Raw genomic sequence first — 23847 nt, forward strand, 5'->3', positions numbered from 1 at the left:
GGAAAGGGATCTTGGAGTCCTAGTGGACTCCAAGACAAACACAAGTCGTCGGTGTGATGAAGTCATCAGAAAAGCTAACTGCACTTTATCATGCATCAGCAGATGCATGACAAACAGAACCAAGGAAGTGATACCTCCCCTCTATCAGGCGCTGGTCAGATCGCAGTTAGAGTACTGCGTCCAGTTCTGGGTGCCACACTTCAAGAGGGATGTGGATAATCTGGAGAGGGTCCAGAGAAAGGCCATTCATATGGTTAAGGGCTTGCAGGCCAAGCCCTACGAGGAGAGACTAGGGCACCTGGACCTCTTCAGCTTCCGCAAGACAAGGTTGAGAGGCGACCTTATGGCTGTCAATAAATTCATCATGGGGGCACAGAAGGGAGTTGGTGAGGCCCTACTCAACAAGGCACCCCTGGGGGTCACAAGAAATAATGGCCAGAAGCTGGCAGAGAGCAGACTTAGACTGGACATTAGGAGGAACTTCTTCACAGTTAGAGTGGCCAAAATCTGGAATGGGCTCCCAAGGGAGGTGGTGCTCTCCCCTACCCTGGGGATCTTCAAGAGGAGATTGGATGGGCATCTGGCTGGGGTCATCTTTCCTGCCTATGCAGGGGGTTGGACTCGATGATCTATAGACCCTAACATCTATGAATCTATGAAAAGAAGGTTATTCTTATTTAAATGCCTAACTGAGGTTTAATGTTTTGGGCAGAAATCCCAACAGATGATCCATAAATAAAGAAGTCTAGATCAAATAAAAATGTATGTTGCTATGTTATTTAATTCTGTTAAATAAATATTTATTATTGGGACTACATATCATTGAACTGCCTGTGTCTCTCATTTCACAGAGTCAGTTCGAGGCAGATGGTGTAATTTTCTTTTAAACGGCATGAAACATCTGCAAGCTGGGCTGTCTGTGTCACGAGCTTGTATTTTCTTATTTGTATGGAACCCGACTCCTCCAAGGAGCACCCAAAATCCACATGAGGTTCTTGGGTACAGATGTTTACAAAGGGATCACTACCCTAGCAAATATATTTATGCAAACACATGTTGGCAGTTGGCTTCCTATCAGCTCCACATCAGAGGAGGGTGAATTTCTCCACCACAGGGATAGAATAACGTGCATGGGTAAAATGAACCTCATTGAAGTGGTTTGGGACAGAAGAAATTAAATGAGCTAAGCACTGCACCAAACATATTCTTTTTTGCCAAATAAAACCCCTTCCTAGAGTTCTATTATCTGAGATGAGAAAGATGTGGATTTGGGCTTAAGCATGTTTTGGAATTTGGAAAAATCCCTAAGACCATCAGTTAAATGCTTCAGTCAACAACCAGCATACTTTTAGTTTCTTTTCAAAGATGGAATCTGAAGAAGTTACTTGGATTTCCCATCAGAACAAAAATATAAATAGCTCCATCTAGAGTAATCTTTAGATTACTAGATTTAAAGCATATTTATGCAGTAATTATAACTCGAACAAAATAAAAAGTACAAAGAAATATAAATATAAATAAGTGATTTTTCTGTATTTATACCAAATTGACGTGATACAAGATGTTAACAGACCTTATTAAGGTCATGTCTGGATATTCTGAGTGTTAGGATGTAGAAAAAACTGAAGTGGTAACTCATCTAATCTAAAATATGCATATTATATATTACTGTATCACTAATTACTTCTTTATCTAAAGTTATCTCCATCTGGGTGCACATATGTACACATAAATGCACATGCACACAATCTCTAAATATAAGTTTTTCTAATGTTTTTAGAGTAACTGAGTGCCACTGCAAAAACAATTCTCCAGGCAGAAATGATCAGGGTCACTCCAGCATATTTTCAATGTCACTGAAGAAACACCAAGATTAAAAAAATGTAAACTAGAAATGAAGTGAAATGTGAGATAGTAAAAGGATCTGTGTTCGTATATAATAACAAACACAAGACAGTAAAGTAGTTAGGGATCTTTCTAATTATCTTATCTCTTTCAATTCAAGATGTCATTCTTTTATTCTGAGCTTCCGTGTGTCCTGTGATCAACATAATTTGCAAGGTACCCTTGCAATGGTTCTGACCCATCAAGCCCAGCAGTAGGACTGATTACCAGGGATCCTGGTTTTCTCCATTTTTTTTTTAAAAATCCCAATTTTCAGTTTTAAAAAGTGTGTCTATATAGAGATAAAAATGTGGATTTGGGGTTACTTATTTTTAATTGAAAATTGGGGATTTTTTTAAATCAGAGAAAACCAGGATCCCTGTGGATTACAATGCATTAAGTGTATGCATGAGTCTTCGTAGAATCAGAAATCTAGACTGTACGCTCTGCAGGGATTGTGTCACTGAACGTCCATGTGCCTAGCCTCTGGCTTCTTTACTTTTCATTCAAACCAGGAAGAGCATACACCAACTGCAGAAACTTCCTTAGCATGATGAAGGGCTTTTGAACCCGAAAGCTTGCTTAATAATTGTTTTCCAACTATTTAAGTTGGTCTAATAAAAGATATCAGATTCACCCAAAGAACCTTGTCTGCCCATGTGCCTAGTGCATCTTCAGGCACTTTATAAATTTAAATAATAGAACTTAAATCAATCTATATATAAATTTAATATATACATTTAAATAGAAGAATTTAAATAGTTCTTGGGGACTGAGCTAAATTACTTTGAGGTCTCCTCTATACTCTATTTTTATCACAAACATTAACATGCTTCTAGATCCAACACTAGTAATATTCATAATAATACTTAATATTTCTAGAAAGAAAAAATAACCAGCAATCCTCATGGTAGCCTAGTGGAATAAATAGGTATTATCTTACTTATTTTTCAGTCCTGCTTTGCCATAAAAGTTCTGGGTACAGCAAGGGCTGCTCTGTGATTCCTGGGAATTTCTCATCTGTGGAGAAATCCTCAAGTGAAATAGAGCAGCTTTCACCCCTCTCTTCCTGCTCCTGCAGAGGACATGATGGGAGCAAAGGGTGGGGCTGAAATCTGGCTGATCTCCAGATACTCTGTCTTGCACCTGAGATCAAGAGCACAGCAGTCCTGGGATAGTCTCAACAGAAAAGTGCCTTTTGAATATCTCACCTTCCATTTCCCAAAGTGCAGAATAGCCAGTACATATACACTACTTTTATGTCTCTTTTGTCATTACCAATTATTTTGCTAAACAACATAACAGCATTATAGCTAATAACCATCATTTTTATATAAATAAAGTATCTTATTGATTTGAGGGCAAAGCACATACACTATTTTCGGTACCAGGAGATTAAAAATCAATGTTGTAAACAGTTGTTCTGAGGTCAAAATAAGTTTCAGTTCAGCTCAACACTTGCCATAGAGTGGTTATCCACCCTACCACAGTGTAGCATTATGGTCTTGTAATTTATTTTGATAAGGAGCAAGTGACAAGCCAGCAGAGATTCCATCCCATTAATGAAATTACAACAGTGTAATGATTGTATTTAACTTGACATTGGTGATTACAGAAGGGTATGATAACTATTTGCTGTAAAAACTGTCAATGGATTTTGACAACATGGAAAGAAATGCAGTGTTCTGGTTGCAAATATGAATATAGATGTGTTATGTAAGAATTAGAAAAATTCATTTTAAAGTAGGGAATACAAGTCAGGAGGTTACAAAACTCATTAATCAGGTCTTGCACTTGCAGACTGGTGCAGCTCAACCCAATTAGTGCTTTTAGCATTGCCCAACCCTCACACCAAATAATTAACCCTTTTCTTGCAAATTCATCACCTTGATAAAACATTGCATACGGTTTAGAGATCAAAGAGTTTCAGGCTCTCATTGCTGATGTAGCTTTTGATTCACAGGTGTTACTTTTGCGTCACTTGGAGCTACAACTCCTTCCACACCTAAGACTCACCTTTTGTCCTTCCTTCCCTTTCTGCCAGCCTGCACTCTGTTCTCCTGTGCATGGCTCCTGCATCTGCTCAGTGTATGCCAGACCCCCAGCCATCCCCACACTCCTCATCTACATACATAAATGCTCCACCCCAGGTTCAGGAAGAAACAAAAAGCCTTTTTAACTAGGATTAAAAATCCAGAGGACAAAACTAGTCTGAGGTTTCCAAGTGTTCATCCTGCACTGAGTGCCCCACAAGAGTCAGTCAATGTGTGGAATCCAGTGCTTCAATTCACTGGTCTCTCTCCTACAATTCCTTTCAAGTGTTTTTTAAGCTAAAGGATGGCCTTTACTAAGTATTCCAGATAGAGGGAACCACCCATCTGAAAGCTACATTGGCAGTAATGGAAACAATTGCCAATCGGCATTTAGAAGTAATTGTCTTTAACACTTAATAGCTGTAGATCTCAAAACAAAGGTAAATAAGAAGAATGATTCCCATTTTATAGATGGAAAAATCTGTGGCACAGTTGAGAGCTGAAGTTACTTCCATGGGGTCACATTGAGAGCAACTGGTAGAGCCAGAAATAGAATTAACATTTACTTGATTCTCAGGCTAGTGCCTGTGATGCACTTGACCCCAATACTTCCCCTAGTCCCCACCTGCATAAGGTATCTACTGTTCACTTTTTCATTAAAAAGCCTTCAGCTATATAGATGTCAGCTATATTTGCAAGCCCTGGATCTATTACAATTTAGTATAATCTAAACTGGAAACTACACTTCAATTCTTCATAAATGTTTTAATCAACTGGTTTTTTTTAATTATTTGGTCCAAATATATCTTTCTATCTATTTGAAACATGTAAGGGATCATATTGGTAGAGAGTAAAGGACTTCAAAGGAGCTCTCTTCTCTACTAGCAGTGAATCCAAAAAACCCAAAGAAGTGAAATTACTCTGATTCTCTTACCCAACAAACTCTTTAATGCCAATTTCAGCATTCTGAATCTTTCAGCTGAGACATGAACATCCTCCCATATCCTGTGGCTATTCCCTGCATTTTGATATGTGCCTGTTCTTCATAGACCTTGGCATTTGGATATCACTCATGCATGTCTATGATCTGGCAGAACAACCAGGAATTTCCAATATGGTTGCAGGGATTTAGCTATTTATGAGTGTAAATTCCTACCTGCAGAACTTATACTACAGCTTTCTTAGAAAAAGAATGGGGGTTTCCAGAGCAATAAAATTAAAATTAAAATACGACACTAACAAAGCTGTACTTGCATTCTAACCGCAGCTTTTACTTTTGGAAGGAAAAGTGTAATATTTCTAGAGCCCCTTAAATATGCACCAGAACTGTAAGTTTAATGTACACTTTGAGTCAGACCCTGAATGCCTTTCTCACTCCAAACTGCTATTAACTTTATTGCCTACTTCAGTGGGCCAGTACTGAGGATCCATCTTGGGGCCAGATTCTCAGCTGCATTGATTTTACATCTGGTGCTGATGTGGAGAGTGGGCTGGCAAGAAGAAGGAAATCTGGCTCTAAGCCACTCTTCTGCTGTCTGATTATGCACCAGCTGGGGGACTGTTTTAAAGTATGTGAGATGTGGCAGTCTATTGACATTAAAAGGAGTGCAGTGTACTCTGTCCCATTCATGGCTCACAAACCACAACTCTTCCCTAGACTTTCTATACAGCTGGTACAGAGATTCCCTTCATCTCAAGGTATCCTCAGCAGCCCATTCAGGGCAGATATGTTCCTGCTTTACTCTACTCATCTATTCTAAACAACAGTGCAAAGGGTACTGATTTGAGACAAAAAATCTGGCCTTGTGCTTTTACTCAGCTGTAGTCTAGTGGGTATCAGTGGAAGTCTGACCTGAGTAGGAACTAAGGAAAAAAGGTGATAAAGGCTATCAGAGTGTGTTTCTGTGTAAGTTAGCAATCTTAGACCTTTTCTACCCGTCTCCTTGGTGAGACTGGAACCACTGCCAAGAAATAAGCTCTGCCCACTCTCTCCCACTCCATGTTGCTCCCACATCTGGCAATTAGGCTGCATAGTGGCATAGAGTGGTACTCACAGGGTCTCCTGAGATACACTTCTGACAAAACCCTGGGTGTTGGGATGCTCCCAGAGATACACCCTGGCTTTGTATTAGCTTGTTGGTCCCCCACTCCATTGACTGGGTATGCCCAGATTATTCATTTGCCCAGAAATCATGAATTACCTCTAGCACTTCAGTCAACTAGCAGAAAAACTAAGAGGCTAAATTATTACAAAGGAAGAAAATCTGATCAAATGCTTTGACAACAGAATATGATCAAACAGAACTGACAAAAACTGCCAAAATCTTTATGCTATATTCAGACTACCACCTAGCCCTCAAAATTTCTATGAAAATCCCACAGGGTCAGTCTCAACCTCAGTCACAGCCAGCCCCCTTTACCCAGGACCTCCAGTCCCCCTCCTCACAAGAAGACCTCTCCTAACTGTCCCTCCCCCCAGACCGTTCCCCCCAGACCTCCCCCCCCACAACCTTCAGCAGAGCCCAAGAACCCTTTTGAGTCTGCCTGCAGCTCCAGGACAATACTCTCATAACCAGTTCCTTTTTTCCAATGTTTTTACTTAATATTTTGACATTATTATGATTTTTACTGAATAAGTTAGGTGCTCACACCCCTGAAGAAGCTGTTGTACTAACAGATATGTGAGCAGAGAAGAACGGAGTTGTTTTCTAATGTGTGAAGATCAAGACAGATGTTCCTGAACATCTGATTCACCGTAATCTATCTAAGTACAAACATGTTACATAGAAAATTTTGCCTTTATCTCCCTTTCTACAGGTAACGTCTCTGGAGATCAGCTTCACTCTTCACATAAGACTTCAGGGCATAATATTGACTCTAGTAAACCCCCAACCTCCTTCACAGTAAATCTCTCCTTCATATCAAAGATCTCATTTGTAAACAGTATAGCTTCCAAAAATCATGTATTTCAGTTAGAATCAGTTAATTAGTGATAATTCATAAAACTACTCAGCTTGATTTTTTAAAACTTTCGGCATGCGTGCAGTTATACCAGTGTTCTGCTTTTCATACAGGAATAAGCTGTACCATTATTAGACCACTCAGTATCCTTACCAGATGGGCTGTACCAGTATGCTTAACTGTGCCAGAGTAGTTACAAAGTGTTACACCTTTTGTTTACAGAGGAGGCCTCAGTATCCACTGGTCAGCCAGATTTCCAGAACTCAAGTCCCCTGGCTGCGGTTATTTGCCCCATATTTGTTGCCCCTTCTTACCTGAGAGAGGCTGGGGAGCAAAGTAATTAAGCCATTTTTTATGGATCCAAAGACTTGCTCCACACTCACATGATTCTGTTCTTAATCTAGGCAGCCATAAATAAAATAGATACTCAAACATCTGGGGTAGTGCGTTCTAGCCATGCTAGCCTGATGAACCATATCAACTTGGGCAAACCTTTGACCTTTCAGGGATATTGCTCTGTTTTCCAAAAGTTTACTTCAAGACAACCCTTCCTTCTGGTAAATGCAAGATGTTGCCCCTCAGTGAGAAAGGCTCACTGTCTTGAAAGGGTTTGGATCACATCTAAGTACTATTCCTTCAGGCTGGCTAAAGAAGACAAAAGTGAATGATCTGCACTGTGAAGGGCTATCTTCATGGCAGTAAGGCCAACCAGAATTAAAAGGCAATATGTTTTAAAAATGCATACCATAAACACAATACAAAAAACCCTAAGAAAAAGCAATAATAAACAAATAAGACCTAACAAATGGAAACTTAGCCTAGGACTTTCTATATAATAGCAAGAGACTGTAAATAAACCATACAGCATATATACCCTTCTAAATCATGAGTTTCCACAGAAAATATCAGTCACCTTAAAGCTCTTAGGTTAGGGAGATTTATAGTGATAACAATAGCAGTAGTTTATTTGAGATAGTTTATCAGAATTCTAGCACTTACAAGTCCTCTGTGGAAACCGCAAATTTAAGAAGTCAAGGGCTAAATATTCAAAAGTATGCTTGCAATGTATATATGTACAGTAAATTTCAGTTATGTGTTTCATTATGGTGGTGCCTCATAGCTTTTAAGGGGTTTACAACTTAGCCATAATTATTCACTATGGGGTAAAATTTGGCATAAGAAGTATGCTTTTCCATTCCCCATTCTTCTTAACAGAAAGTTACTTGTTTGGGGCTCAATCCTGCATTCTGTTCACATTCAACACTCTTACTTCATTTTCAGATGTACAAGCCACACAAGTTTGTTTTTTTTCATTTCATCATTTTAGCAATGTATTTCTTAAATATTAATGCAATCCTGCCTGTAGAAAATTGCTGATCTTTCATTAATCCAGTCTTCATGGTACATTCAGTCTCAGATGGCAAAAATGTATGCAGCATTAAGACAGCTAATGTTTCCACTGCAGTCAATGCAAATCATGATCTTGGGGCTAAAATTCATCATTCGTAATCAGGTATTTGAGGTTCTGCTCTAAGCTCCTCCAGAAATTTCCTTTATGTTATCCTGAAGGCTTATATAACTCAGTTTCCCTATCTATACAACAGTTCCTTACTTACAAGTGTTGTAAATCTTAATTCATTGCAGCTTTGCCATAAACCCTGAAGAAGCATAACTAATAGGTACACTGCCCAGAAGTATACAGAAATTCAAATTGTGTTTCAGTCACAATCCGGCTCCTAATTCCCGACCTGCTCAGGGACAAAACTAATCTGTGCCAGTGCTATACTTGCCCCGGCATAGCAGCTCAGCTGCAAGGGTGCACATTGATGAGGTAGAGTCAAGGGTCCACCTACACAGCACTGCAAGGAAAATAGTAATTGTATTCAAAATTGCTTTTACCAATCAATATTGGATCCATGAAAATGAACCTACCCCTAGATATTCCAGCAGCAGGGGGCTTTTTCTGTGCCAAGTGCCAGGTGACAAGGAGCTGCACCAGAACTGAGCAGCAAGAAGCTGTGCCTGCACAAGAGCCGGGAGAAGCAGCAGAGGCTGGGTCAGAACACTGGCCTGTCCCAGACCTGAGCCAGGTTGTTCCAGCCCATGGCTCCAAAATGTTGCAAGCCACAGGCCTAGCCTACTCAAGGAAGTGAAGAGGCTTGTTATGCCCTCTTGTTCCCCTTTGCAAGAGTGTAGTTGTTAAGGTCACAACCTGGCATCTAATATCTGTAATGCATTTTGAGACAAGTTTGAGAGAAATCCGTGGGAAACATGTAAACCAGAGGTGTCAAACATAAGCCCCATGGGCCAGATCCAGTCCATGAAGCCATATGATGACAAGCCACATGCAGCAGGGAGAACCAATCTGGCACAGCCTGGACCTGGTACAGTACCCCACCAGACCAGCCATGCGTGCTGGCTCCAGAGCCAGTCTAGATTGGCCCCAGGCAATCTGTGCATGCCAGAGCCCCATGCCAGCCCCCTGTGCTGCATGCAATGCCCAATCGAGCCCATGTGCCAGCCCCAGTCTGGGGCTTGTGCTGCCTGGAGTGTGCAGGCTTAACTCAGCACCACAGGAACTGCATGCACTCCCCACTGGACTGGCCCTGCATGCTGGCTCTGGCATGGTCCAATCCACCTGCAGGATCCTTTTGAGGGTTCCATGTAATATGACCATGGTTAGGTGTGCAAACACTTACACATTATTTACAAGATAAATCCAGAGATTCCAAGTGAAATTCCATAGCATCCTAACCTATTTTGGCTTTCTGAGTTGTTGGCAACATAAAAATTGCTCTATTATTTTTCCATACTCAAAAAAAAAGTGACAGGTCATTTTCTGAAAGGTGGTTTGAGTCTAATAAGGGGTACCATGAGACTAAAAAGTTGAGAACCACTGTTGTGGACAAACATAAATGTAAAGAATTATTATAATCATTATAAGCATTATAATCTAATACACAACACTTTGTGGGGATTCAAGATCTACATCTTGTAGCTTGTAAGCTAGGCCCTCCTCTAGCGAATATTATATATATAAAATAAAGTGGCCGTTATCCATAACATTATCACTTACATATTATCAATCCTATCCACAATATCACTAAAAAAGTGAATAAAAAGTCTGGTTGTCAGTAAAAATTTTGCAGATAGTAAAAAAAAAAGGCCTTGGGTCAGTAACTCTGTTAGACATGATTATTGGTACACAATAAGTGTTGCCCTAAAGCAACTACATTATTTCATTTCCAAGATTTGGCCCATGGAAGTGAGTAGACAAGCTATGCTTCATGGTGGTGCTCTGAGTGTTGTGTGGAGGTAATGCAGGCAGACATGACTAATCTGTACATGGAAGGAATAGATTTTGGCAGTACACTCAATATTTAGAAAGTTAAACTCCCATTTAAGCTCATATATACAGATGCACAATACAGAAGAAAAAACTGCACACACAAGTCAGTGGGCCATTTTATAAAGTGAGTTAAAGTTACTTTAAAATTGATATACTAACGGTACTTTTAAACTAACAAAAGCTAGGGAAGTTAGTTAATCCTGAGACCTTGTCATTCTTCCATCCATTTGTGCTCTACAATTTTGCAGCATACATATATATGTCATGAATTATATGCTCACTCATACTGTAGACATTCATTCAATACCTAGGAACAAAAAGCTGGAGTTTGAACAGACTTTCAGCCTTACATCTGAATTTCCCATCTTTGAATAGTTTCAGCACAGGCCAGAATGCTGTTATAACATTTGTTTCTATATTTAAAGAAGCCATATATTTTGCCACTGAAAAGTCACTAAAACTATATTAATTGCTTACAATCTAACATATTGCAGCTACAACTGTTACCTTTCCATAACAGACTCTGTATATCAAATCAGGATAAGTGGTAACCCTAGAGAACCATAGTAATCTGACTAAACTTCTCTGTCTAAATTCAGTCAAGACTCACTGGGTCTCTGAAGTAGAAAAACATAAAGTATAAATGGAATGTAACCCTGTGGGGTTAGAATATGAAACAAAAACTCATTGGGTTTCTAGTCATTTATGCTCCATAGTATGTAACCCTGGAGAACCAATAAATGCAGGTGGGGCACAAAAGTTATGGATTCATCTTTAAATGGTGCACTTTTTCTATAATTTCTACTAATCCCAATATTGTTTTCTTCACAAATAATTTATTAAACAAAGTTTTCATGGTTTATACTCCCAGGATCTGATTAGGATGACGCTTACAAGTTAATTCAAGAGCTAGTAAAAATAAAAAATAGGGTCAAGATTCTTAGCCAGTATAAATCAGTTTACACCTGCAGTGATTACAAAACATTCTGATTGCTTAAAATTGATGGGATGAATCTGGTATTATGAATATGGATTATGTAGATGGAAATACATGTCACAATTGTTAGAATGGAAATGACGTATTAAATCACTTAGTTTACCCCTGCACAGCAGACTACTTCCATATTGTAACTTTAGATTCTAGTGTGTTCTGCTCTAGTTTTAAAAGTCCTTGACCCAGCAAGAATATTCCACATCCTAGCACATCTGACTATTACCTTAAACTTTCCTTTTCTTACTGTTATCCAATTACTTCTAGCTTTGCCTTGTACTATCTGAAGTAATTCTTCATCCTCCTCAGTATTGCTGCTCTCCAAAACCCTTTTATTACATTTGATTAAGTTTGAAAGGAAGAGAAAACAGGAACTGATCACTTATCCCTTTATACTCCACCTGCCATTAATTTTAAATGAGACACCAGTTATTCATTTCCCATTAATGTATTGTGACAAAGAAGGCATGTAAGGCAAGGGGTCCAACTGAAATCAAACTTACACTGACATAAATCATAAGTGATGCCATAAAATGAATATAGGCTTCCTCACCCCCCAACCCTGGTCTACAACATAGCTTCAAAAACATTAGCCATCTATCCATTTTCTTAGTTACACAAATGGGGAATGAATGCACAAGGAAGTAAGTCATTTATCCCCAGGTCACACCCATGAGCAGGGGTGTGTGGTTGCCAGGGGAAAAAAAGGAGCGGCACAAATTTGTGCCACTGCTTTTTGCTCCAGTGCACGCCCCTGCATATGGGGTTAGCACAGGGAAAAAAGCTTCAGGTGGGGGTAGGGGAGGCTGGGGCTAGCACCTGGACTGGCCCCAACAGCCTTACCTGGAGTCCTGGGGGCCTCCTGGGGCTCCAGTGGTGGTGACCAGGGTGTGGGGAGCCTGGCCGGCACCTGGAGCTTGTCTCTGGCTAGCTAGGCTCTGGTTTCAGACAGCAGGCACTGCTGCCATGTGCGCCACCCCACTTTTTTTCCACATGCTTTTTTGATACTGGGATTTCCTGGTATCTAAATTTGGCAAAGAACCAAATCATGTATGCGGGGTGCATTATGTGGTGCCTCAAAAGCCTTTGAGGCACCACAAAATGTGTATGCATGCTTGTGTGGATGCAGCAATATTGCCTAAATCCTAAACTAACAGCCTAAACAGTGAATTATGTTTTCTCTCAACTTAATGAGCATTAAAAGGCCTTTTAATCATATTAAACTAACTTGATTGAGATAACTGGATTGAAACATACACCTTTTTCATCCATCAAGGCAGGGCTTAAGTGATATCAGGTAATAATCTAGCTCTGCCACAAACTTCCTAGATTATCTTGGGCAAGTCATGTAACTGGTTTGTACCTCCTTTTCCTACATCCTGTCTTTACAACAGTATTCCAAGACCTTCTTACTTTTTGACTGTAAAAAAGGTCCTTGGGTTCAGTCATCCTTTGTGAGGTGTGAGCCTAATTCAATGGCCCTTCATCTTCCATTACCCAAAATACTAAGGAACTAGTAATCTATTTCCCCCAATGTGCTACTTTACTATTTGTTAGTGGCTCTGGACAGCTCAGGGATACTTGTAGGTACGTTATTATAAATACAGCATAACATCACTATGGTTAATGTAATTGAAAGTCTGTTCATGTGCACATACCCAGGAATTCAGTAGGAACTACGGTTACCTGTAACAAGCGGTCCAGGTCCCTCACTGTACAAATAGATACTGAAAGTTCTTTAACTTGACAAGGAAAAAAAAACTGCCTATGGAATTTGCATTTCAATGTATAGGAATTCCCTTAAAACAGTGAGAAACAATCAAGAACAAGTCAGGATGCCCCTACTTAGGAGAACTGAAAGGGGACCAAAATATACTTTTTAAAAATGTTCTCTTTATAAACTGTTTTCTGATGCATATGGATGGCCAAAATAGTGTTTTAGTTCTCAAGATTATTCCCCCACTTATTTTTTTTCTTAGAAATATCAGGAATGTCAACTCCGATCTTCTCTGCTTCTTCTGTAGGACTTGATGGATGTGAGGTTAAATATTATTTTATTTCAGAACTAATTGAAGCAAGTAAACAAAAGCAAATATATATATATAAAGGTCAGAGTCTGCCACTGCTACTCACATCTGACTCTAAGATTTGTTCCATCATAATCAATGCAATTGGCTGGTGAATAAGATGCAGTTTAGCATGAACATGAATTTGGCCCATTTAAGCCCTGTAATTTTTCTCCCTTTCAAGTGCTTAGCTTGTTGCTCTCAATTCTTGTGATGTCATCTTTTTAACTCATTATGCAGAAGTAACTGAACCTGATTTTTCTGCTGTAGAAACAGAGGGAGAGAGAGAAAATTAAAAGTATAACTTGAAGGCTGTCTTTCTACATCATAAAGAAGCAAATAAAGTTCTTTTTTCCCTTTCCTTTTACAGGTCACATTCAGGAATTTAAATAAGTTTTGTTCAGGGTTATTAATTTTCAATGAGATTTTAAATAAAATATTGATGCTATTAACTCTGATGGAACTACTTACATCCACAGAAGAGTTAAATATGGTAGTTTTTGCAGGATCAAGCCTTGACTAAGACTTGTCTAAATTTGAAAGTTAATTTGGTTTATGGTATGAATTTAAAGTGTTATAGCTACTCCTGAATAACAACATGTGTGGACACACTTTTATTATTCCATTGTTTTATTTATTAAAAAAGAGAGAGTGCCTTATTCCTCTTTAACTTAATCCCTTTCCAGTGAATAAAAATTCCTGAATAACTCATTTATGAGCAGTCTTTTAAGTTTAGATCCTCAAAGGCATCTTGGTATTCTCAGTGGAGGAACCTAAATACCTTTGAGAATCTGGACCCCTGTCTTTTATTAGCCTCCCCTGTAAAGATTTAGCAGCCATTATATTGGAATATTAAAACCCACATTACCCATCCAAAGTCAATTTTACTCCCAAACTACATTATACAAACTAAAATCCTATATAGTGTTTTCCAAAAAACAAAAACACTCTCACACAAAAACATTTTGTCTTTGGGGCTAGGTATAATGTTAAGAAAGTATATAGCCGTTTTAAGATTGAGACTGATGCTGTTTCTATCCATGATTTTTTACATAACAGCATAAGCATGAAGCATAAAATGGTGACTACATATATTGGAGAAATATATCACCCAATCAGACAAAATATCCACTCAGGATACATTTTTTTGTTAAAAGCTTCCTATATTTCAGTGCTGCGTGGTTGTAATTCAATACAAATGTACCAAAATTAGGTATGTTTGCAATGTTATTATCATGTTTTCGGAAGTATAGCAGCAGGCAAAAAACGAGTGTCTACACTGATGGAGAAGCATCATTTGGGAAGTGATAGGAATCCCTGTAAAGTAAGGGGGCTTCTGCCCTCTCCTCTCTCCACCACACACATCTTTTACTTCTTCTCTTGGGAGCTCAGGTTCTTCCTCCTTGTCTTCATTCATGGTCATAGGGAATGGGCAGTTTCTAAAGGACTGGGTCATGTGAAGCCATTCCCATCACTTCAGCTGGGGCTAAGCCTGTGACTTGCCACAGGGCAGAGAGTTGTCTTTGAGTGATAACATCCAAAGGGAAGTGCAAGAGTGCCTGTTTTTTTACTTCACTGACAGGTTTTGGAAACCTTTTTCTGTCACAGGAGTGATATGACAACATATTACAGCACTCACAGGAGCTTTTAATGACCTCCTCTCTTTGTAGGGAATCAGACAGCAATACATGTGGGAAGTTAGGATGCATGGGGGGGGAATGCAGGATGGTATCATGGACAGGTGACAGCATCTACACAAGTCTTCCGTCTTTAAATTTACCCATTGTTTTTATTATCTATACAGCTTCAATTGTGGGAGCAAGAGTGAGAGAACTAGCATCCATAATACGGGGGTATAGGTTGCAGCCGTGTTGGTCTATTTTAGTTGGTCTAATAACAGATATCAGAGTTCCCCAAAGAAACTTGTCTGCCTAGTATCCATGAGTCATACAAAAAACTAGAACTCTTCCTTCCAAAACGATACCTTTTATTAGACCAACTGGGAAATGGCAAGAAACTTGTCCTTTTCTGAAAGCTTTTGGGGTCGAAGTCCCTTTGTCAGGTTCTGGGAAAAGTATAGCCAGTACAAGATGGTAAAAAGTGCCCATAGGTAGGAAATAAACTTCAGTTTTGCACAGAGGGAGCTGAGGATGTAAGGCTGTTGCTCTGGGAGAGTGTCTTTGTGAGCTAGTATCCATGAGGGCACTTGTCTACACTGCTACCACCAACAGAGCCGAACTGAGGGCACCAGTGTTTGGAAATGTTAGGGTTGTTTACATAGGGGCATGCAAGAAAGTTGAGGCAGCTAAAGAGGAATATTAAGCTACAGTGATGGCAAAGCAGTTCATTCCTAAATGAAAGAAGCCGCATGGGGCTCATGGGTGTTGGTTGTAGCCACATGGGATTCAATGCACTTAAGTTATGTGCATGCTCTGACTTTGTGCCTTCCCTGGATTCCCCTTAGCTTGCGTGAGCGCCTTCAGAATGAGAGCAGGGAGAAGGCTAAAGGGGGGCATGTCACAGGGAGGAGTTCCCTGGCTTGCAAGGAATGGGCACAAGGACTTTGGCTATCTCAGGAAGCTGGCCTGAGAGAAATCAACACAACTGGAGGAGGGCTTATGGGGAAAATAATGGGTGTCTTTATTTGGCCTGCACAGAAGGAACAGTGTAGAGACTGGCCTCCTCAATGGCTTCCAAAACATGATCTTGTCCTCTGGCTGAGAGAAAACCATCCACCAGCAGCTTCCTACAAACCACCCCAAGAGCAGTGCAGGGTTGTACTTCCTCTTGCATACAACTTAATCTGATAATGATGGAGTTTTACTAATCGCGGCTTGAATACACCGAGGCACACGCAGCTGCCCTCCACGGGCACAGACAGGGCTCTTCGGGCGCTGCGCAGGGCCGGCCTCCAGAAAGCCAGAGCGGGAGGACGAGGAAAGGACCTGAAGCCACAACAAGAGGCGGGAGCCGAGGTTTGCTTTGCCCGCACATGCTTCCTCGCTTACAGCTTGCCTCGGGTCTGCGAGAAGCCAGTCGAGAAGAGCTGGGCGAGTAATAACGGAGCGGGGAGGATGAAGCACGAGGATTTTATTGCGACCGCGCCGTGGCGCGGGGCCCCGCGAAGGAGGCGATCCCCGCCGCTCGCCCGCGCCGCTCTAGCGAAGGGGCCTGAAAGAAACGAGCTGCAACTTTCTGCCTCGGCCCGCACGGCTCAGCCCGGCGCCGCAGCTGCCTCAGAGGCCCCGAGCCGCGGCCCGCCTGGCGCGGCCCCCGCCAGCCCCGGGCCGGCCGCCTCGGCCACACCTGGCGGGCGGGGAGGGCTCGGGCCCGCGCTGCCGCCGCCGCCGCCGCCTGCTCGGCGCGCCGGGCAGGGGCAGGGGCAGGGGCAGCAGCCGGGCCTGCAGCGCCCTCGGCCCGGCTCCGCGGCGCCCGCGTGCGCGGCCCAGGCTCCCGGCGCTGCCGCGGGGGCTCCAGGGCCCTGGGCAAGCCGGCGCCGTCCGCGGACGCCCGGCCCACACAGCCGTGCCCCGCGCCTGCTCCCGCCGGGCGAGCACGGGCCGGCCTGGTGCTTTGTTGCGCTCTCAGTACAAGTCGGCCTCTCTGTTGCCCCTGCGCCATGAGCCGAGCTCGCCGCGTCCCGAGCAGCAGCGCCCCGCGCCCGCGCCCCGCCCCGCGCCCCGCGCCCGCGCCCCGGACCGGGGGGAACCGAGCTCGCCCGGCCCGGCCCGGCCCGGCTCGCCTCCCGCGCAGCACAGAGAGGCGCAGCGGACCCCGCGGCACGTTTTATTTACAAGGAAGCAGCCCGGGGCCGGGTACACTATGTACAGACATCTGTCCCCCTCCGACAAGGCCGAGCTTGTGCAAGTGAGCAGCATCCTCGGGCGCCAGCCCGACAGTCCGCGCAGAGGCAGGTATCAGCTGTCGGAGTCCAGATCGCTTCTCGCTTCCTCCGGCCGCTTCTCCGGGGAAGTTTTGCTCGCTTTACTCCACTTCTGGGCGTTCTCCGACTCCTCCGAAGAGGATCGCTTTTGCCGCCTCCATTTCGCCCGGCGGTTCTTGAACCAAACCTGCCCCGCAGGAGAGCAAATCATGAGCAGTCCCGCACCAAACACCCCCCGCAAAACACCCCGCGCCGCGGGCGGTCTCCAGGGAAGCCCCCGCCCAGACCGGGCGATGGCTCCGGGCCAGTGCGCCCCGCACCGAGCGGCCGCCTGCACAAAGCCCCTTTTTAGGGCTCCCCCCCGCCCCCCGTCGCTCTGCTTGCCCCGGCCCGGCCGTGCCCGCAGCTGCGCGCGCTCTCAAACACGCGGGGGGGGGGAATACCTCCACTTTCTCCTCCCTTAAATGCACCCTCCTGGCCAGCTGCTCCCTGGTGCCCACGTCCGGGTATTTCGTTTCCTGGAAGAGGTTTTCCAAGGCTTCCAGCTGCTCGTCCGTAAAGATGGTCCGGTGCCTCCTTTTCCTCCGGCAGTGCAGCTGGTTGAGCAGCTGCAGCTCGGTCCGGGACAAGGTGCCCACGTTCATGTAGGGCAGCATCTGGTGGGGCACAGGGGACATCAGGACCGAGCCGGTGCCCTCGTAGCCTGGAGGGAGAGAAGACACCAGCCCCGTTTGCGGCGGCCCGCGAGAGAGCAGCGCCTCGCCCGCCCGTCCCCGCGCACCCCCGGGTCTCCCCTCCCGGCTGGCCGGCGCGAGGAGAAGCGGGCACGGGCCCTGGCTGGGGAGGGAGGCGGTGTCACCAGGGCAGGAAGCCGCCGGGCTTCGGCCACTGGGCAGCCCCGCTCGCCCGCGCTGCCCGACGAGGGGGCCGGGCCGGGCCGGGCCGGGCGCCGCTTACCTGCTCCGGGGACGCAGGAGCACTGCTGCGCGCCCAGGGGCTGCATGGCGCCGCAGCAGGAGGGACCCACGGGGGCCGCCTGCACGTGCAGCTGCCCGTAGTAGTAGTTGTTGTAGCCCATCCTAGATCCACCGACCGCCGGCAGGTTGGAGGCGGGGGCCACCGCCCGCGAGTAAAATCCGCTGTAGTCAGTGCCGGCGCCGTAGAGGGAGTCGCCGGGCAGGCTGGGGAACACGACGGGCGCCGCGCTCTGCTGCAGCAGCACGGCCTCCTTGCAGCGGGGTCTGGCCGCCAGGATGTTGTCGATGCTGAACATGCCAGCGGGCATCGCCCACGCCCGGGCGCGGCGAGGGCCGGGGCGAAACTTCCCTCGCGTTTCCAGGCGGGAGCGGGAGCAGGAGCGGGAGCGGGCGGGCGCCGGCAGCGGGCGAGCGTGCGCCACCGGCCCTCCCTCCTCCTCCTCCCTCCCGGTCCCCCCTGCTCAGCCCAGACGGCTGCTCGGAGTAGGAGCCATCTGAACCTCTTCCCTGTTTTATACCCAGGCGACGTCATCCTGGCCTGAGTTCCCGGGAACATGCAGACGACAAACACAACCGGAGTTGAGTTTGCCTGGGGGGGGAGGGGGGAGGAAGGGTCACCGTGGGGGCCGCACAAAGAAGCGAAAGGAGCCCGGGCTGTGGATTGAGAATTAATGAAATTAACTTAATCCTCGCCATTACTGGCTTCTTTTTTTTCTTTCTTTTTTTTTTCCAGAGGCCCCAGATTGAGGCTTGATCTCCAGCAGCGACTAATTGCCCGGGTTAATCTGATTAATGCCGCTGCGGGGCCGCGTTTAGCAGCTCCCCGCCTGTCCGCCCCGCACCTCCTCTCCCGCGCGGCGCGATCCTCAGCCTCCAGCCGAGCCGCAGGATTTCGGCCGGGAAAAGGGCCCGGCCCCGGCCCCGGCCCCGCACAGACGGCGCTTCCTGCGGGGCAGGTTCTGGTTTTCAAGAACTCCCCAGTATTTCCCAGCCGCGTTGCAGAGGCCTGGAAGCGCAGCGACTGCAGCACCGGGGGGCGGGGGGTTCCCCCCTAACGTTTCAATTCAGGACAGATGTCGGGGTTTTACCAGGCTGGATGTGAGCTCGGCAACAACCTCTGCTGCAGAAGCCAGGCTCCAGGGCGGGGCTCAGACTTGCTTTATCACGATTACAATCTATTATTATTATTATTATTATTACTGTTATCATCATTATTATTGTGATTTACTATTGTTATAATTACTGTTGGTGTTACTGTCGCGTTTTCTTCCCCGGGAAGGCTCCGTGCGGGCGCGCGGCAGGGCGACGCGTGTCCGCGGCGGTGATTCGCGGGCTGCGCGCTCGGTCACGGCCGCCGCGGGGAAGCCGCAGGAGGCGAGTGAGCGCGCCCGGCCCGCCTGCCCCGGGGAAGCCGCCCGCGCGGCATGCAAACAGGCCATTAGGAGCTGGAGACGAGGGACAAATGATTTTTGTGCTCGGCAAAGGCCGCGCTCGTTAAGGCTAACGAGAGGCTTCCTCGCCTGCCTGCCCCCACCCCGGGCCCCGAGGAGCCGCCAAGTGCCTGCGCCAGCGGCCGGGCCCCGCCAGCATCCCCCCGCGCAGGTGCCGGAGCGGCTCGAGCACACGCCGGAGAGCGGCTCCTTCCCCCTGCTACTTCGTTTCCCGGCACTGAGCCCCGGGGTCCTGCAGCCCTCGCGGCGCGCGGGGAGGTGAAGCCATGATGTGACAGGGGTCAAACAAGCCGGTCCCGTGTCCCCGCGTCCCCCCGGGTGCAGAGCCGCTGCCCCACTGCGCGATCCGGAGGCTGACTCCCGCCTGCCCTCGGGGCCAGGCCGGGGCACCGCTGCAGCCCCGCGGCGGGGCGATCGGCGGGGACGCCGCGAAACGAGCCACCCGGTGCGGGACAGGTCTCACGGATGCGGGACCCCTCAACTAAGGCTCGGGTGGCGTCCGCCCAGCGAAGCGGGCCCCTCGTGGGCCCCAGCGAGCACGCGGGGTGGCGACACTGCTGAAATGCTGCGCCACGGAGCGGCCCGGGGTAACGTGCCCGGCGAGCTCCGGGAGAGCTTTGCGAGCCCTTTCGCCTCGGCCCCGACCAGCCCTGCCGGGGACCCTCCCTAGCTCCAGCCGCAGGCAGGCAGGCAGTCTAATTAGTATAATTAATGATCCCCCTTCCCAATCCTCCCGCCCCCCACCCCCCAGCATAAAACAATTAATTCCCACAAAGTTGCACTAGTGCCTGAAAGGGATCCTTCCTTTTAAGGTCAGCATTACGGCGATTTTGTATGCACTTGAAGTGCTCGAATAATGATGTCAGTGCCTTCTGCCCGATCCCTCTAGGGTAGATACAAAGGCAGAGAGTGAATGTATTCCAGGAACTCGCAGACACCACAACAGAGAAATATTTTTTTTCTCTCTTTAATGATCGCCAGGCTTTTAAGTCCTGTTAAACTTTAAAATCCTCTAAGCAGTAGGGCGGTATTGTCAGATTTTTATTCGCGAGACGATATAATTACACGACGATAATAATTTATAATGAGCTATATTGTCTATTATTATTATTAGATGATTATTATTTTACAAGTCAGCCTTAGGGTTCCCAGAATAATTTAATGTCAAGAGCCTGATTCCCGACTCCCTTCTCAACTCGCCTGCGACCCCTCTCTGGGAAGCTGCTTAGTCGGAAGCACTTGCGGGGGCTGTCGCGGACCCTTGGTGACTCCCCGCAGCACCCGGCCCTCGAGGGGCCGGACGGCGGCGGCGGAGCAGAGCGGAGCCCCGCTCCCTCTTCCCTCCGCGCTAAGTTACAAATGTAATCACGCGTTAAACAAACAATCAGTTGTCAGACATCGTCAGAATGAAATTGGAATAACAAATGAAACTCAAGCAAATTGTGCTGCATCGTGTTGCTAAGCGATTGTTTGTTACTACAGCGTAGTCACAGCATGGGCTGAAACACACATCTAAAGAGGAGTACAGTAACGGGCAGACCAAGCTGTTAGATCTGAAATAAAGTAAACACTGCATTGATTTTCAATATTATTACCTAAACACGATTTCCTACAAAGCAATCACCATGCAGAAGTCTGGGGGAAAGTGCTTGTTGAGAAGGCAGTCATTTTTTATAATATTCCTCATTTTAACATATTCAAGAATAGATCATCGGATTTAAAATGCATCGAATTTCCTGCGTCGAGTTGATCAAGGCGCTTTTGGGGTTACAGGAACAGCAGCGCGGGCGCACCGGAGCGAGCGGCTGCTAAATCGCCTTTGCCATTTATGCACAAATAACCCAAGTCCCCCCCGCCCCCCTTTACCCTCTCTCCCGGCTCGCGGTTGCTCCCAGCACTAAAAGAAAAGGTTCTCCTTTCCTCCCTCCCTGACTTATTTCAATGACGCCTCCCAAATCCGCCCGTCCATTGTATAACTATCCCAATGATCTCCATGCCCGTGCCCGAGTCCCTCTGGAGCGATGTCAAATGCATTTGCTGTGTTCTGTGTTTAGGGACTTGATCGTCTTTATTTTCGAGTGCCATAGAGGGGTTACTTGGCATTTACTTTTTAAAAGGATGAGCCACGTCCTCTGCAAAGCCCTGCGCCTGTTAGGAGTCCGGCGCTGGACTGTGCAAACACAAGTCCATCCTTTAAAGCAACGAGCCGTGTGATTTCCGTGAGAACAGCGCCCAGCAGGTATCGCACTCGTGAACACATCCCCACTCGCAGCCCCCGGGGACCGGGTCCCGAAGTGCCGGCTATCGCTCGTACTGTTGGAGGGGAGGAGAACCAGTATGTTGGGCGTTAGGAAGAGACATGACCCAAAGAAATTCATGGGACGAGTCTATTCGCAGTCATACCAGTTTCTATCTGGAGAAACGTCAGTGTTTTCAGTAGAATCGCTCCAGATTTACACTGGTGTAGCTGAGCAGGTGTATAACAGAGAGATTAGAATACAGAAGGAGGGGGAGAGCGTAAATTAATGCTATCTTAATTAAGAAGAAAAACCCGCTTCGGAGCTAATTGTATTTATGCTGCCTGTTTTCAATGCTTAACGCAGTACAAGCAGAAGTCAAGTTTTGATTAAATGTGAAACTTGGTTCAAATCAGTTTAATGATCTTACACGCACACAATACAGATATGTATCAACTCACCAACGTGAACTAAGTATCACATTCAAAATACACACACACACACACACACACACACACACTGTATTTAGAAAGTGATACTTCATTCACAGATCGGTGCAATAATCCACACACATATACAGCCTCTCTGTAGTTGCTACAATGTGATACTTAGTTTAGATCGGTGCAATGAGACAGAGAGAGAAATGCACACAAAGGTATTCCCTGCAGAATGCCGAGGTAAAGAAATTGAGAGAAAGCAAAACATGAGTTTTAACTTTAACACTTTGAAATAAAGCTCTTTCCACATCTTCCAAAATAACTGCTTGCAAATCTTGCTATCACCCTTATTCAGACATCAGATTTCCCAAAGTTTGTTTCAAAATGATTGCATCATTACTTGAAAAAAATGCAAAATTATGGTAATTTGTTCCCAGAATAAATTTATCTTGAACTGATTAGCAAAGTCAGTCATTTGAAAATGAGGCAAAAATTCTAAGGCTGTTCCTAAAGCTTCCCTCTAACAATATCAGCTTCTAAAGTTTTCATTCATATAAACCTTATTAATGAAGATCTTTTATTTAAATGTCAAGGGGATTTGAAATATAGAGTAAATTATGAAGCTTGCATGTCTTGCCAAGTCATGGGTCAAATGCATTTGTGAAAAACTGCTAAAAGAGCATATGGTTTTGAATTTTTCTACAATGACTAGTGTTTAAATAAATTGCTTGTACTGCTTAACTTCATGTATAATTTTGACAGAAATTGGCCTATAGCCTTTTGATATGTAAACATTTCAGGCTTTTATGCGGTATAAAAAGACACTTGCTTTTTGGGATCAGCTAAAGCAGTCACCCTGTAATTCAGAAAACTGGCACCTAACATTACATTCTTGCTACATTTCAACTTTCAAGTGGCAGCATAAAGAAAGAGACAGAGGACATTTCAAAAGCGATGTCCATTTGGAATTAAAAAATACAAATGAGGTGAGAATGTGCCACTTACTACCTGATTGAAATGGCTAAAACATAGCATTAAGTGAATTCTCCTTTTCTAAAAACAACAACAGACAAGTCAGTGAAGATGCACTTAAGCACAGCACATAACTAACCGTCTTGCATGTCAAATGTGTGTCTTACAACAAAATCAGTCAGGAGAAAGCACAAATTATTGTTCCAAAAAAATCTACATCTCATTTCAAAAAACATTTCCTTATATTGTTCCTCTGATTGAGGAACAATGATTTTTTGTGGGTGATATCTTTTACTGAACTAACTGTATGGCTTGAAATGCAAGGCTTGATGCAAATGAGACCTGGGTTGTATGGCTGGAATGTAGTGTTAAACTCTGTCATTTACATACTGCAATGACCTTCTAATGATTTTAATTCCACAAACAAATTCTTTTAAACTGTGCTTAGCTGCTTAGTCACTTGCATGAAGCCAAATCCCTAAACTGCTCTTGCAGCTTTTATTTAGGCAGAACTTCCATTGACTTCTACACAAATTTGCCTTGAGAATTAACTGGATAATAACATCCAAGTAAGAGCTTCAGATTCTGGAATAAAGAAAATAGTGG

The 23847-nt window shown here is 45.1% G+C and overlaps 1 protein-coding gene and 1 long non-coding RNA gene across 4 annotated transcripts; one reads left to right on the plus strand and one right to left on the minus strand.

Moving 5' to 3' along the window:
- Positions 1–17056: 17056 nt before the first annotated feature.
- On the minus strand, positions 17057–18609 carry GSC (goosecoid homeobox). Of its 2 annotated transcripts, none has more exons than XM_090035002.1 (3): positions 18125–18609; positions 17611–17823; positions 17057–17354 (listed from the first exon to the last, which is right to left on the minus strand). In XM_090035002.1, exons 1-3 carry the CDS (start codon positions 18450–18452, stop codon positions 17269–17271), a joined length of 627 nt encoding a protein of 208 aa, XP_089891128.1. In that variant the 5' UTR covers positions 18453–18609; the 3' UTR covers positions 17057–17268. The 2 variants fall into 2 exon arrangements, with proteins under 2 accessions (XP_089891128.1, XP_089891127.1); XM_090035001.1 differs by having other exon boundaries at positions 17611–17870; positions 18125–18602.
- LOC149872168 (uncharacterized) lies at positions 18605–19349 on the plus strand. Of its 2 annotated transcripts, none has more exons than XR_016440591.1 (2): positions 18605–18727; positions 18878–19349. It is a non-coding gene; the product is annotated as an uncharacterized LOC149872168 (long non-coding RNA). The 2 variants fall into 2 exon arrangements; XR_016440590.1 differs by having other exon boundaries at positions 18607–18722.
- Positions 19350–23847: the final 4498 nt, after the last annotated feature.

The sequence above is a fragment of the Crocodylus siamensis genome, chromosome 2, assembly GCF_052110815.1.
Source record: "Crocodylus siamensis isolate JL-2025a chromosome 2, ASM5211081v1, whole genome shotgun sequence".
Lineage (NCBI taxonomy): Eukaryota > Metazoa > Chordata > Crocodylia > Crocodylidae > Crocodylus > Crocodylus siamensis.